The following is a 14,249-nucleotide window of genomic DNA, read 5'->3' on the forward strand; positions in this document are numbered from 1 at the left end:
CATGTCCAATTTGATTTATCCACCAAAACTGGTCTTTTTAAATAAATATCTGGCTTTGCTTTGGTCTTTTTTTCTGTCATTATTCTTTGCATGTGATCAGGACGAAGGTGGCTATAGAGAAAAGGCAAGTCACACAGCAAAACAAAAAAAAACCCCACAAATAGCCTGGGAGTAGACTGAGCTTCTACAGGGATGTGTGGCAAAGCAATAATAGCACAGGCGGAACGGAACTCTGAACAAGTCAGGTTCTGATCAACAGAATCAAAGGAGTAGTCTATGTCCCATTAGGGCCTGTAAATATGACTGAAGCATGGTTGGTAAGAAAGAGAAAAGCTCTGATCAATGTCTGCAAGTGAGGGCGAAGGCTTTATTACTTTCTAAAATTGCATTAAAAACCCATTACCATAAAAATCCAAAGCTTTTCTGATACACAACAAAACATGTAGTCAGACAAAAATGTTCAGATCTTAATTTAACAGTGACAAGTGCAAAGGCAAATATTTTCTAAACAGTTTTTAAAACATTTTCTTTCAACATTTAGAAAATGAAGAGAAATCTAAAATGTGACAGCAGCATATTAATAGTTTGAAACAGTCAAAATAAATCACAATTTGTAATTAAATATGCAACAATATATTTGACATTCTACAGTCTGATGTCCTCTGGTGTTGTGATTATGGGCTCAAAGCACTTAATTACAATTAGTTAATTATCATTTAAAATTGATAATTATTAACCAAAGCCACTCTAAATGTCGCTGTTTAATCAGCTGCTTCACCAATCGGTGGAGGAACTTAGACCTTAGTTTGATACATAAATCACTCTTGCACAAAATAAATACAAACGCTTCTCTTATATGTGTGTGTAAAACAATTTTGTGAAAATTTGATAAAATGACCACCTAACAATAATGGTAAAAGGAAATATAAGCGCATTGAGTTTCTATGAAGATCAAACCAGCAGTTTTAGGGACAAAATTTGCAATTTGGGTTAACTTGGAAAGAGAAGCCCTCCTGATGTCTCAATTTTCGGCGATCAGCTGGTAGCCACTAGCAGCTGATTGCCCCAAATCTCGAATAAAGGGTCATAAAACTCTGAGGCGGGAACTCATTGAAAAAACTCCAGTAATAAACCAGGGACAAAGGAGTGGACAGGCCATGAGGCCCAGACCGTAGCTGCTTTGAATGGAAATTTTTAAAAGTCCAACTTCTAACTCCTGGCTCATTTGGGAATAGCCGGACAAAAACATACACACGCACAGCAAATCAAACACAGCTCAGCATGCAACAAGTTGATACCTTGGATTAACTGCTGGTGATTCTAAATCACATTAAACTATGCCTCACCCTGCCCAGACTTCTAAATGTACCTATCCAATTTAATATAAAAAAAAAACAAAATTACTTTGATGTTGATATCTTCTCTCCAACGGTTTGAGGATGGGTCGTGGGTCTGAAGAAGAAAAACGTGGTGGGGGGGGACTAGAGTGACGCGCGTCTGTAATCAACTCAAAAACGGTAAACTTCTCATCCGTCCAAAAGGGAAAATATGAGGAACTGTTGCAGTCGACTGAATCAACAAGGAGGAAACTCATCTCCTTGGCAACAAACTTCTGTGGGTTTTCACCTGCGCCGGAGTGTTGGCGGAGGTTATGAATCTTCTGACCTTCTTGTATCAGACAGAATTCCAGCTTTCAAGCTCTTTTGGGGATTGGCCATGTACAGGAAAAAAGTAACTCGCCTGCGAGTTTGTCGCTCCAGATATGCGCCTCCGTTGCTTCGTACCCATGAGACACGCTTGAAATGGCAGTTTAAGAGTTTGTTTCTTCAGCTTTCATAGCTCTGATGACGTCAGCTTTGATGTCCATCACTGCAACAAAGGCTGTGCTGCGCATGTTGAACTGCGCAGCCCAGTCCGCCCTAATAGTTGACCCCAAAATCCCAAATAAGGGGCGCTAAATTGCTTGTACGAAATCAATTGCATGTGCAATAAGTGGACGTGTTGAATGTGATTTTCAAAGATTGTGCGTGCAATAGATAACAGGTGCAAAAAAGGTGCAGACGATCCTATTAAAATAAGGAAATTGTGCGTGCTAGAGGAAAATGTACAAGAACAAACCTGGCAATAGAACTAGAGGAAAGCGAACAAAAGCTGTGTTGCTTGAAGCATGCAGGGGTTGTTGCGCTGCATCATTATAAATGATCCAGTTGCTGATTTTATCTTTCTACTCCGTTCTGCTCCAGCTTTTCTGGACAGTTATTCACAGCAGCAGGTTTGAGATTATTTCTCCTCTCTGTTCATTTGCGTAGGGCACTTCTGATTGCATAATTGCACATGCAGAAGGCTGAGTTTGAAGTTGCTCTGTGAGCAGATGCTTTATATTTAGGGTTCAGACGGATCCACTGAGGCAGAGACTACATTCTCTTCGCCTTTAATAAAAATATTGGATTACAGGCCATTGTGCCGGAGGGCAAGCCTGTGTCCAAAGTAGGGTGCGCACACGGGGCAGCTGATAAATGCTGTGTCTGAGTGAGAACACCATAAGAGCGCCCACAGCTTGTTAACTGTGTTGCTCGACGTAACTCGCAACAAATTTGCCAGTCAATATTTACAATGTAAAAGACAAACATGTTGGTCTATTAATTTATTAGAGGTTTGCTTCCCTTGATCTTTTCATTTTGTTCGGAGACTCACCGTGTTCTTTTTTTGAGAGTATATGTTTGTCATAAACAGCGACAATATTCAAGCCTGAACGTAATATTAGCAACATAAAAATAGTTTGTTGTAGGAGTTGGCAATCTGTATGTTATAGCTTTGCTAATTTTAAAACATACCGTCAAATCACTGTCCTGCAAAGAATATAAATTGAACAATTATGTACATACAAATAAATTATTTTCCAATTATTTTATTGAATTCATTTGGTTTATTTTGCCAATATTTTAACAATATACAATGTGTTTGATTGCTTAAATAGTTTTTTGGTGACACAGAATCGTTTTGCATTGTATAAACCCTCCCCTGGCATATATTCACATTTAAACATTGTAATCAAACTGTGCGGGTGGCAACATTTGCATATCCCCTCCCATACATTTGCATATTTGGGTCATTATCTTATGTTTTGCATATTTATTAAGGCAAACACACGAAAAACTTTGCACCCGCTGATTCGTTGATTTTACAAATGCAGTCCGATTAGCACCTCGTTTGGGGATCAGTTTTGCGGACGCAAACTGCTTTGCTTGTGGTTTTTTTACACACAAACCTTTTGAAGAACAGGCCTTTAGTCTTACAAAGCAAACGTAGCTTGAGTCTCACCTTTTTTGTCAAACTCTCATAAAGAAATCTCGATCACTTAAGAGGTACGTTTACAAATGCAAAATAGTAAATAGTTTTTAATTACCTAAACAGTATAATATTGGGTGTGCGACACTATCAAAATGACTTTGATACACTGTAAAATCTAACATCTTGTTTCAATTTAAAAGGCTCTTTTTTTAGATCCTCCTTGAACCGCCACCTTAACGTGGTGGAGGGGTTTGAGTGCTGGAATGATCCTAAAGGCTATGTTGTCTGGGGCTTAAATGCCCCTGGTAGGGTCTCCCATGGCAAACAGGCTCTAGGTGATGGGTCAGACAAAGAGCGAACAATAGACGCGAGGCCCTCCCCACTGGGCCCACCACCTGCGGGGGGAACCATGAGGGACCGGCGCAAAGAGGATTGGGTGGCAGGTGGAGACCTCGACGGCCCGATCCCCAGATGCTTAGGCTGGCTCTAGGGACGTGGAATGTCACCTTGCTGGGGGGACAACCCTCGGGAGGTGTTCCAGGCACGTCCCACCGGGAGGAGGCCCAGGGGACGGCCCAGGACACGCTGGAGGGACTATGTCTCTCGGCTGGCCTTAGGCTCCCCCCAAAGGAGCTGGAGGAGATGTCTGGGGAGAGGGACATCTGGGTGTCTCTGCTGAGTCTGCTGCCCCCGTGACCCGGTCCCGGATAAAGCGGAAGACGACGAGAACGAGTATATGTCATTGCAATTGTACATTCCAACAAAATTTGTCCTCTGAATTTGACCCATCCCTTAGGGGACCACTGGGCTGCCACTGTGCAGCACCTGGGGAGCATTATGGGGCCAAGGGTCTTGATCAGGGATCTGTGTGGCCTCAGATCCCTGCAGGACAACACCCTGCTCTCTAACCACTAGGCCACCAGTCTTTTACAAAAAGTCACAGAAATGCAGTTTTTCTTATTTAAAACTTCTGTTATTTTTAGTTTATTTGGATTTGCTAACCTGATCAAACATACTACAATTAGCAGCTTTACCATATATTGTTGTAAGACAGAGATTGTTCAAATGAGAAAAAAACAATAGTTTGGCATGATAAACAGCTGAGCATTCACTTGCATTAGTATGTATTTTTATGGTGGAATTGTCTTATTCATCTAAAATCTACCCTATAAGATACCTTATGACTGGCTAGTTGAATTGTTCTCCTATGACTGATTCTGTCTGTTTCTCCATAAGTGCTGTTTCTCAGGAAAGATACTGACAGATACTGACTTCACACAACCCCATTTCAAAAACATCAAAATCTTCTCTTCAAGCTGATTTACAGTACCTTCATAGTCTTCATACTTTTTGAACTGTTTCACAGTTTTTTTAAGTTGCAGCAACACTTCCAAGTTTTTTTATAGAAATTTTAAATGTCACACCAACATACGAAAAGGGGGAAAGAGTATGGCATGACTGCAAACCAAGAGACAACCTTTCATCTAAAATGACAGACCGGGTAAGTGGAGGTCAACAGCTCAGCCAGGAGAATCTGTCTTTAGGCCAACTGTGCACTTAACAAATAAGAACCTGGTGGAACAGTGGCGCAGAGAAAGCTATTTTTGAAAGAAGGTAAGTTCACAACAAGCCATGTAGTGGACACAGCAAGCACTGAGAAGAAGGTGCTCTGGTTATATGAGATCAGTGTTCTACTTTTAGCCTAAATGCAAAACACCATATGTGGCAGGATACAAACAGATCATCCTGAATGCACCATCATCATTGCGAAATATGGTGATCGCAGCATCATGCTGTGGGTGAGACATTTCTACAGAAGGGCTAGGGCAACTGAGAACAATTGATGTGAAGATAGATGGAGCTCAATATGGGCCAATCCTGAAAGAAAACCTGTTACAGTCTGTAAAAGCCTCCCAACTAGGGAGGAGGTCAACCTTCCAGTGCAACAACGGCCCTAAACATACAGCCAGATTATATGTTATAAGGAAAAATTTCAAGGTGTATGGATATCTTTACAAGACACTGTAACTAGTTTGAGTTAACCTTGTCCTATTATAACTGGTACTGGTATTTAGTATAATTTCAACAAGAAAATGTCAGACCTTAAAATACATGACTTCCAACACATTGTGGTCTTAGTGGTCTGTATGTGGTCCAGTTGTGTTGAAAATATGTAAGGCAACGTGAAGAGGAGGATAGCATTACAGTGACTAACTGGTTATCAGCTGAGATCCTGTATTCAGTATAAAAATAGGATAATTTCTCAGACTTTGTCTCATAGCAAACAAGCCTCGGTCTCTCACGTTTTTATTGCATGTAGCTGGCACCAAATGTTGCGATCTATAAGTGACTCCGATTAGTTTTTTCTTGCTTAAAAAGGGCCATGCGATGCTTCATCAGTTGTTTGTTCTCGTGTCATTAGTTTTTTCTTCTTCTCCAGTACATTGAGTTATTTTAAGCCGTCCACTTTCCTCTTTGCAGCCTCTGACTGACTGAGAAAATGATCTGTTTCTTTAGGGCTGTGCAACAACAGTCTTATGACTGACTAATTGTAATTTTTTATACTAAGAGATACTGTGTTCAGATGACCTCTGGGCATGTGCTGAGGTTCTGCCCTATAAAAAGCTAAATACCACGCAGGACAGCTGAACTGCAAACAAACCAGTATTTCATGTGAAAGGGAGGACTGAGCTGTTCAGAGGTTTCAGGTTCAGAGCACTGATAGATGCTAAAACCCAAACCTTACCTGGAGTTTTAGAAGTGGTTTGGTTTTAAAGTTTAGATTCTCAGTACTCGACATGAGTAAGTTTCACGGTGAGCTGACCCAGAGGGAGCAGGAGCTGCTGAGAATCCGCCGGGACAGCGACACCAAGGCTGCTGAACTTGCCAAGGTGGAGAAGATGCTGCAGCAAACAAAGAACATGCTGGAGAAGAAGACAGATTTCAGTTTGGAAAGCAAGGGTTACCAGGAGAACATGGGTCTGTAATGCAAACTTCATATTTAAAGTTTTATAACGCTTGGTGTTTCTGGTGTTACACTGTTATTTTTGTTGTCTGCTACAGTGGAGGACCTGGAGGAAAAGGTGCGCTCCACCAGGAGGTACAGAAGAAACTCCCTCCATCACACACAGATGCTAGAGAGCCAGATGAAAACGGTGAAAGGCGAGCTGGTGGGCACACTGGACCATCTCCAGGAGCTGAGGAATGTCCTGCAGCGTTCCCAGCAGAAAGCAGAGGAGCGCAAAGCAGCCATGGAGAAGCTGGCCGCGGGTCTAAGGTGAACAACGTCTTCTAGAGTCAACTTTTCACAATTTCTTGCTTCAACACCAATCAAATCATTCATCATCATGCAAGGCTGTAACCCGTCTATTTATACCCCATCTGTAAACTGATAAATTGAAGAGGATGAGACTTAAGCTGCTTTCACTGTTTTTCTCAATACGTGCGAATGATTTCATGATCCTAGACAGTAATCACTCCTGTATATTTCTATTAAATAAACAGATCAATGCGTGATGTACAAAAAAGATATTAGTCACTTAATGTGTTGAAAATCCGTTGTTCTGCAATGTGATCTCCAAGATTTGTACTAAAGTCAGGTTCTGTTGCCTGCTTTGTTCCCTGAAGACAAAGAAGGGTGTTGTGCTGAGATGTGATCAGAACTCATTTAGTCCAACCTGTTTCACACTGTGTCACATGCTGTGGAAAGATTTTTTAGGAAACTGACTTCATCGTGACATTGACTCTGTATGAATGGTTTATACTAATGATGGACTAATCCATCCTGAATTATTGCTTCTGCATGCTCATAACAAAAAGTGTTGTCATCTAAGGGATTGTTATATTACCAGGTTTGTGCTTGTACATGTAGCTAGAAATATGAAGTGATGCAGATTTGTGATCTTTTTGTGAAAAAACAAGATGATGATATTGTGAAATAAAACAACTGAGATCCACCATGTCCACCATGTTGATTTATTATTTGAAATGAGCAAGCTGACAGCTGAAGAGAGGCAACCTGCTTTTTGAGAGAACATGAGGAAGTTTGGTGATGGAGGCATGGTAGATGTTCATCGCTGATGTTCCCACAGAGGGCACCAGAGACTTCTTGGAAATCAGCCTGGGAGAGAAAAGCATAGGCACATTCTCACTGTTCCTTTGTATGTGCCTGACTGTAAAGAAACATGCGTGTTTAGAAAAATGTTTGTGGTTGCTGGGTGACCTGAACGAAAAATAATACTAGTATTTTACAAAACTACATATTTTTTTATTAAAATCTGGAAAAGAAATCTGTGGCATGAAATTTACACCTTCCCCCTGTGTCAATACTTTGCAGAACCAGCAAACCATGTTTGCATTCAGCCCCCCTAGTCAGATACCCCAAAATAAACTACACTGCACCCAGCTGCCTTCAGAAGTCACCTACTTAGCAAACACATTGTACCTCTGTGTGATTCAATCTCAGTAAAACTCCTGCTGTTCTGTCAAGGCTTCAGAGGTTTGTTACAAAACATTAGCGATCAAACAGCCTCATGAAGACAAAAGAACTCAGCAGGCAAATTAGAAAGGACATTTTATTGAGGTTAAAACCTAAACTGACTGGCTGGGTAAGAAGGGCATTAATCAGAGACGCAGCCTAGAGACTCATGGGAACGTTGAAGGAGCAGCAGAGATCCAAATTTCCACAAAACGGACCATTATGGAAGAATGGTAAGAAAGAAGCCCTTTTTGAGAAAAAGCCCTGAGAGGTCACATTTGCAGTTTTCCACTTGGAGGATAAAGACCTTGAGGGTGGGTTGTAAACATCTGGTTAATATCAAAACATATTCAGGTGTTATATTTGGCCAAAATCCTCAACTTAATTCAAAATCTGTGACAATAATTGAAAATTGATTTCGCATACGCCTCTCCTATCTGACTGTGCTTGAACTATTTTGCAAAGAAAAATGGAAAAAGAATTATTCTCTAGATAAGTCAAGATGGTAGAAATATACCCCAAAACACAGTGATTATTGCAATGAAAATTATGCATTATTTTGTATTGGACTACCACATACAATCACACTAAAATATATTAATAAGTCTAAGGTTGTAACGTGACAAAAATGCAAGAAAAGCTCCTATAGTTTTTAAGAGGGTAAGTTGCAGCTTGGTATTCCTAATCAAATGTGCTGAATCAGTTTTCAGCAAGAGTGAAAAATCTAGATTCTGGCAGGGTACTGCTCTGGGGCATTCAGCTTTGTTCTCATATAATGGCATGGGTGAAGTAAATCTGCAGTAATCTTAAAAGGCAACTGTTGGTTCCTAACGTGATACCTTATGACAGTAAAACAAGACCGAACAAGTTTGTCTGGGATGCTCAGAGAGTTTGCTTGATGGAAAACAAATCACATTTTTACTACTTTTGCAAATTTTTATCAACTTCTTGAATAATGTCGTTTGATGGATAGTGCAAAAGTGACAATGTTTGACTGTTAATGCACAGCAGCATGTTTTGAGAAGTTTAAATACAACAAATCTGTATAGATAAGTCAAGTGATTGGTTAATGATTTGGGTTTGTTTTGCTGCACGAGGCCTAGAACTTGTGCACCTCACAGACATTGAGCTGACCATGAACGTCCCTGTTTACAAGTATTTTACAATCAAATGTGAGGCGATCTGTCCAACTGCATACAGTTTATCTGCATTAAGGCATTTATAGTGCTGTGAAAAAGTTCTTGAACCGGACTGATTTTTTTAAATTTGTTTTTTCATCGCACTTAAATGTTTCCGATCATTAAATAAATTTTGACATCAGGAAAAGAATAAACTGAGTCTTATGGATCACCGTGGAGGAATTTTGACCCACATGTCTACGCAGTATTGTTTTGATGAAGCCACAATGGGAGATTTAGAGCATACTTCATGACCCATTTAGAGATGGACTTGCTGGAGTTCTTTGGATCATTGTCCTGCTGCATGACCTGCACTAGAGTTTAAAATCACGAACTGATGGCTATGCATTCTCCATCAGGATTTTCAGGTAGAGAACAGAATTCATTGTTCCCTCGATTACCTCAAGCCCTTCAGGTCACGAAGCAGCACAAAAACATTACCAATTCAACATTTTGGCTGTCAGTATTGTTGTCTGTTCTTCAAACATTGTGTTAGTTTTACACCAGATGTAATCGGACACTTTATTCCAAAATGTTCCACTTTAGAGTCATCAGTCCACAGAATATTTCCCCAAATATCTTAGGGATAACCATTGCTTCAAATGTCTTTTAGCCTTTGTAATTCCCATTGATTCCACTTTTGCCTTGTTTCTTCCTTGTTGTTGAATCCTGATCTGCTTTTCTGACCTTCTGGATGAGTCATTGATGAGCTCTTTGAGTAATTTTGCTTAGCAGGCCACCCCAGGGAAGGTTCACCACTGTTCCATGATTTCTCTGTATAATGGCTCTCACTGTGGCCAACAGAAGCCCCAAAATGGCTTCAAAGCCTTTCCAGGATGATAGATGTTTGTTCCTTACCTGTACTTTAGGTGTGTTTGAGGTATGACGCAAAAGCAAAATCAAAAACAAAAACAGAAGAAATCTGTAAAGGGGAAAATACTTTTTCATAGCAGTAGATCTTAAACGAAGTAGCAAATCAACAAGTCACATGAAATAAAAATCCAGATGGTCCACTGATCCATTCAAAGTTTAGACAACAGTCTGTAAAAGAAATATTGATGTGGAAGAGTTGTGCAGAGACAAATCTTCACAAACCTCAATGAAAGAAGAGATGCAAAAAGAGAGAAAACGGGTTTGTTTTCTTGTGGACAAAATTCTTGAATGAGATTTTTGAGCGCTGGCTCTTGGCAACCAAAGTACCAACTGCATGTGATGAACACATCCAGTATGAACTCACTAACACACATCACTCTTCTTCAGAAGCTAAATGTTTCTGTTTTTATTCGCAAGTTTTAAATCAGCACCCAATGTATAGTTGGGTAAGGACTGGCAAGACAACACCACTCGGTTTGATAAATGGTTGGAAAATTGTTTGTTTCCTGCTGCTAAATATACAATAAGTAAGGACAACAACATCATGAAAGATGTCCTTGTTTTGACAGCCAAAACCAGCAAACCAAAAAGCATCCTAACAATGAATGCGGTGCCACATTTGTCACTGTTATCACATAGATTTATGAAATCAGCTCAGAACTTTGCTGAATATTGTAAATAAATAAATTCATGAAGAAGAATTGTTGTAAAGTCTCTCAGATAGTTGTAATTTCACCAGCCGTATTAAAAACTTCCTAGAACGATCCATACGTTGCACTGTTACCTGTTTTTCAACTGGATCTTGGTAGCACTATAACCTTACAGCAAGGAGGTCCAGGGATTAAATTCTGGCCTGGTTTGAGTTTGCATGTTCTTTCACTTCACAGGTGGGTTCTTTCTGACAACCTCCTATTCCCAGTTTAAACTTAGGGTTTTTAAATTGTCCTGAGGCGTTGGTGTGTGGGTGCATGGTTGGTTGCCTCATGAAGGGCTGGCGAACAGTCCAGGGTATACCTGCCCCTTGCCCATTGGCCAATGGAGATCAGGACCTGTGAGCCTGTAGGCTTAAGGGACTAGAACATGGACAGGAGTTTTGGTTCTTATAATATAAAAAGAGATTTTTCCAGAGTTGTGACACACACATTTTCTCTCACATCATTGTGGAATAATGGTTGCACACTCTTCTTTATGAAGCACAGCTTCATTGCCAGCCGGATCCCCTTTTGACCAGGCTTTAGCTATCAGATGGCCTCACATCTGACTGTAGAATTCCTTAATATACACAGGATCATGGTTGACTCAAAGACTACATGGCACAGAGGTCTTGCGATCCCAAACAACTTTTACCCACATGCTTGACATGAGATGTTTGTGCTGATTGTTTTTGTCGAATAAGGAGCATTGTGGACGAATACGTCCACCTAAAGTTCTAAGTCCTGCTTTCATATTCTTTTTAAGGAAGAAAAGATTTATAATGGCAACGTTTCCAAACAAATCATTCCTCTAACTTTATGATAATTTACTTTAATGTTTAAAATGCTAACTGAGGCCTTGGGTTTTTGCTATGTCTCTGTGCACGTGCCATAAAATGCAACCCTTTACAGATTGATGAGTACAAATAGCATATTTAAGGTCATTGCTGATGTGTTTTCTTCTTGGCGTTGTGATAACACATATCTCTATGCTCCAGACTATCAAGCTGCAAAAAAGTCTGCTTTTCACACTGATGTTTATCAGTTAATCAAGGGCATTTGCTTAGCAATAACCGAGAGACATAGTCCCTCCAGCGTGTCCTGGGCCGTCCCCTGGGCCTCCTCCCAGTGGGACGTGCCTGGAACACCTCCCGAGGAAAGTGTCCAGGAGGCATCTGCTGGAGGAGGAGAAAGCCGGACAGACTTGGCAGGCCCAAGCGCATAGTGAGGGTCTGCTGGGAACACCTGGCGGAGCCCTCGGCCAGGGATGTATTCAACTCCCACCTCCGGGAGAGCTTCGACCAGATCCCGGGGGATGTTGGAGACATAGAGTCCGAGTGGACCATGTTCTCCGCATCTATTGTCGATGCTGCTGCCTGTAGCTGCGGCCGTAAGGTCTGCGGTGCCTGTTGCGGCGGCAATCCCAGAACCCGGTGGTGGACACCGGCAGTAAGGGATGCTGTCAAGCTGAAGAAGGAGTCCTATCGGCTGTAGTTGGCTTGTGGGACTCCTGAGGCGGCTGACGGGTACCGTGAGGCCAAGTGTGCTGCGGCCCGGGCTGTGGCAGAGGCAAAAACTCGGGCCTGGGAGGAGTTCGGTGAGACCATGGAGAAGGACTACCGGTTGGCCTCGAAGCGATTCTGGCAAACCGTCTGGCGCCTCAAGAGGGGGAAGCAGGGGGAAGTCCGAGGCCATGGTTCTCGACCGGAAAAGGGTAGCTTGTCCTCTTCAGGTTGGAGGGGAGTTCCTGCCTAAAGTGGAGGAGTTTAAGTATCTCAGGGTCTTGTTCACGAGTGAGGGAAGAATGGAGCGGGAGATCGACAGATGGATCGTTGCGGCTGCCGCAGGAATGGGGGCACTGATCGGTGCGGCTGCCGCAGTAATGGGGGCACTGTGCCGGTCTGTTGTGGTGAAAAGAGAGCTGAGCCGAAAAGCGAAAAGCTTCCTCCGTAGGGTGGCCAGGCACTCCCTTATAGATAGGGTGACGAGCTCGGCCAGGTGTTAGCCAGGTGTTCCAGGCACGTCCCACTGGGAGGAGGCCCAGGGGACGGCCCAGGACATGCTGGAGGGACTATGTCTCTCGGCTGGCCTGGGAACGCCTTGGGCTCCCCCTGGAGGAGCTGGAGGAGGTGTCTGGGCGTTTCTGCTGAGTCTGCTGCCCCCGCGACCCGGTCCCGGATAAGCGGAAGACGATGAGTACGAGTACGAGTAGCTGGTTGCTACTTCTCTTTTTAAAAGAAATGAAAGCATAAAAAATAAACATTTAAGCACTAATGACAGAGTATAATGTGGGCAAGGTGCAACAGCCTGGAAGGAGTTTTCCCTCCAAGTTTTATTTCTGGTCCTTGGGTCCACTAGCAAATGAGGGCTCGAATTGGAGTATGTGGCTTTAATGATTCAGTAATATTAAAATGAGCTTGACCATGCAGGACCCTGAAGGTTTATGTCAGGATTTTAGAAATAATTCTAAAAGGAACAGGTAACCTGTACAATGGCATTAAAACAAATTGTTTAACCAGTTTGTAATTCCTTTAAAACATTCAAGTTATCCAAACAGTTGAATTTTTGAAGTAGCAGTACAGCTGAATGTCATCTGCATAAAAGTGATAAGGGATATTATGAAATATATTTATGATCAATATAAGGGGGTCTATATAATGAAGTGAGCCCAAAACAGAATCTTGTGGTAGGGAACATATTAGATCAGTAGAATCTGACATGATGTGGTTTATATGGACATTAAAGGTGCTGTTTGAAAGGTAAGCAGTACCAGAAATCCCCACCAAACTACTTCCCTGTCCCTGCTAAGGAAAACATTCCTACAGCATGATGCTACCACTACCATGTTTCACTGTAGGGATAGTGTTCTTTAGGTGATCTTGCAGTTATCAGAAAACAGGGGGCTGTATGCAAACCACATTTTGTGGATTTTATTTGTACTCGTACTTGTTGTCTTCCACTTTATCTGGGACTGGGTCGTGGGGGCAGCAGACTCAACAGAGACGCGCAGACGTCCCTCTCCCCAGACACCTCCTCCAGCTCCTCAGGGGGGAGCCCAAGGTGTTACCAGGCCACCCAAGAGACATAGTCCCTCCAGCGTGTCCTGGGCCGTCCCCTGGGCCTCCTTCCACTGGGACTTGCCTGGAACACCTTGCCGATCTCCCGCTCCATTCTTCCCTCACTCATGAACAAGACCCCGAGATACTTGAACTCCTCCACTAGTGGCAGGAACTCCCCTCCAACCTGAAGAGGACAAGCCACCCTTTTCCGGTTGAGAACCATGGCCTCGGACTTGGGGGAGCTGATCTTCATCCCAGCCGCTTCACACTCGGCTGCGAACCACCCCAGCGCATGCTGCAGTTCTTGGCTAGAGGGGGCCTCTAACAGAGGGGGCTAGAACAGGTCCGACTTAGTGCCAGCAATGTGGACCAAACTCCTGCTCTGCTTGTACAGAGACCGGATGGCCCCTAATAAAGGGCCCCTGATTCCATACTCCTTGGGCAACCCCCACAGGGCACCATGAAGGACACAGTCGAATGCCTTCTCCAGGTCCACAACACAAAACACATGTGGACCGGTTGGGCAAACTCCCATGAACCCTCAAGTACACTGTAGAGGGTATAGTGCTGGTCCAGTGTTCCATGGCCGGGACAAAAACCACACTGCTCCTCCTGAAGCCGAGGTTTGACTATCGGCCGGACTCTCCTCTCCAATGCCTTGGCGTAGGCCTTACCAGGG

At 42.7% G+C, this 14,249-nt stretch overlaps 1 protein-coding gene across 1 annotated transcript; it reads left to right on the forward strand.

Moving 5' to 3' along the window:
• The first annotated feature begins 5,884 nt into the window (after positions 1-5,884).
• Positions 5,885-7,247, forward strand: si:ch73-389b16.1 (coiled-coil domain-containing protein 18). The gene is made up of 2 exons (XM_047375610.1): positions 5,885-6,270; positions 6,355-7,247. The coding sequence occupies exons 1-2, from the start codon at positions 6,090-6,092 to the stop codon at positions 6,570-6,572; spliced, it is 399 nt and encodes a 132-aa protein (XP_047231566.1). The 5' UTR covers positions 5,885-6,089; the 3' UTR covers positions 6,573-7,247.
• Positions 7,248-14,249: the final 7,002 nt, after the last annotated feature.

Source organism: Girardinichthys multiradiatus, chromosome 9, assembly GCF_021462225.1.
Source record: "Girardinichthys multiradiatus isolate DD_20200921_A chromosome 9, DD_fGirMul_XY1, whole genome shotgun sequence".
In the NCBI taxonomy this organism is placed as follows: domain Eukaryota; kingdom Metazoa; phylum Chordata; class Actinopteri; order Cyprinodontiformes; family Goodeidae; genus Girardinichthys; species Girardinichthys multiradiatus.

What these genes read in the sequence shown, in the direction of transcription:
- si:ch73-389b16.1 (XM_047375610.1), top strand. Translation starts at nt 6,090, where the DNA reads ATGAGTAAGTTTCACGGTGAGCTGACCCAGAGGGAGCAGGAGCTGCTG. An exon ending in GGGTTACCAGGAGAACATGG is followed by an intron (nt 6,271 to 6,354) that starts GTCTGTAATGCA and finishes TGTCTGCTACAG; the next exon opens with TGGAGGACCTGGAGGAAAAG.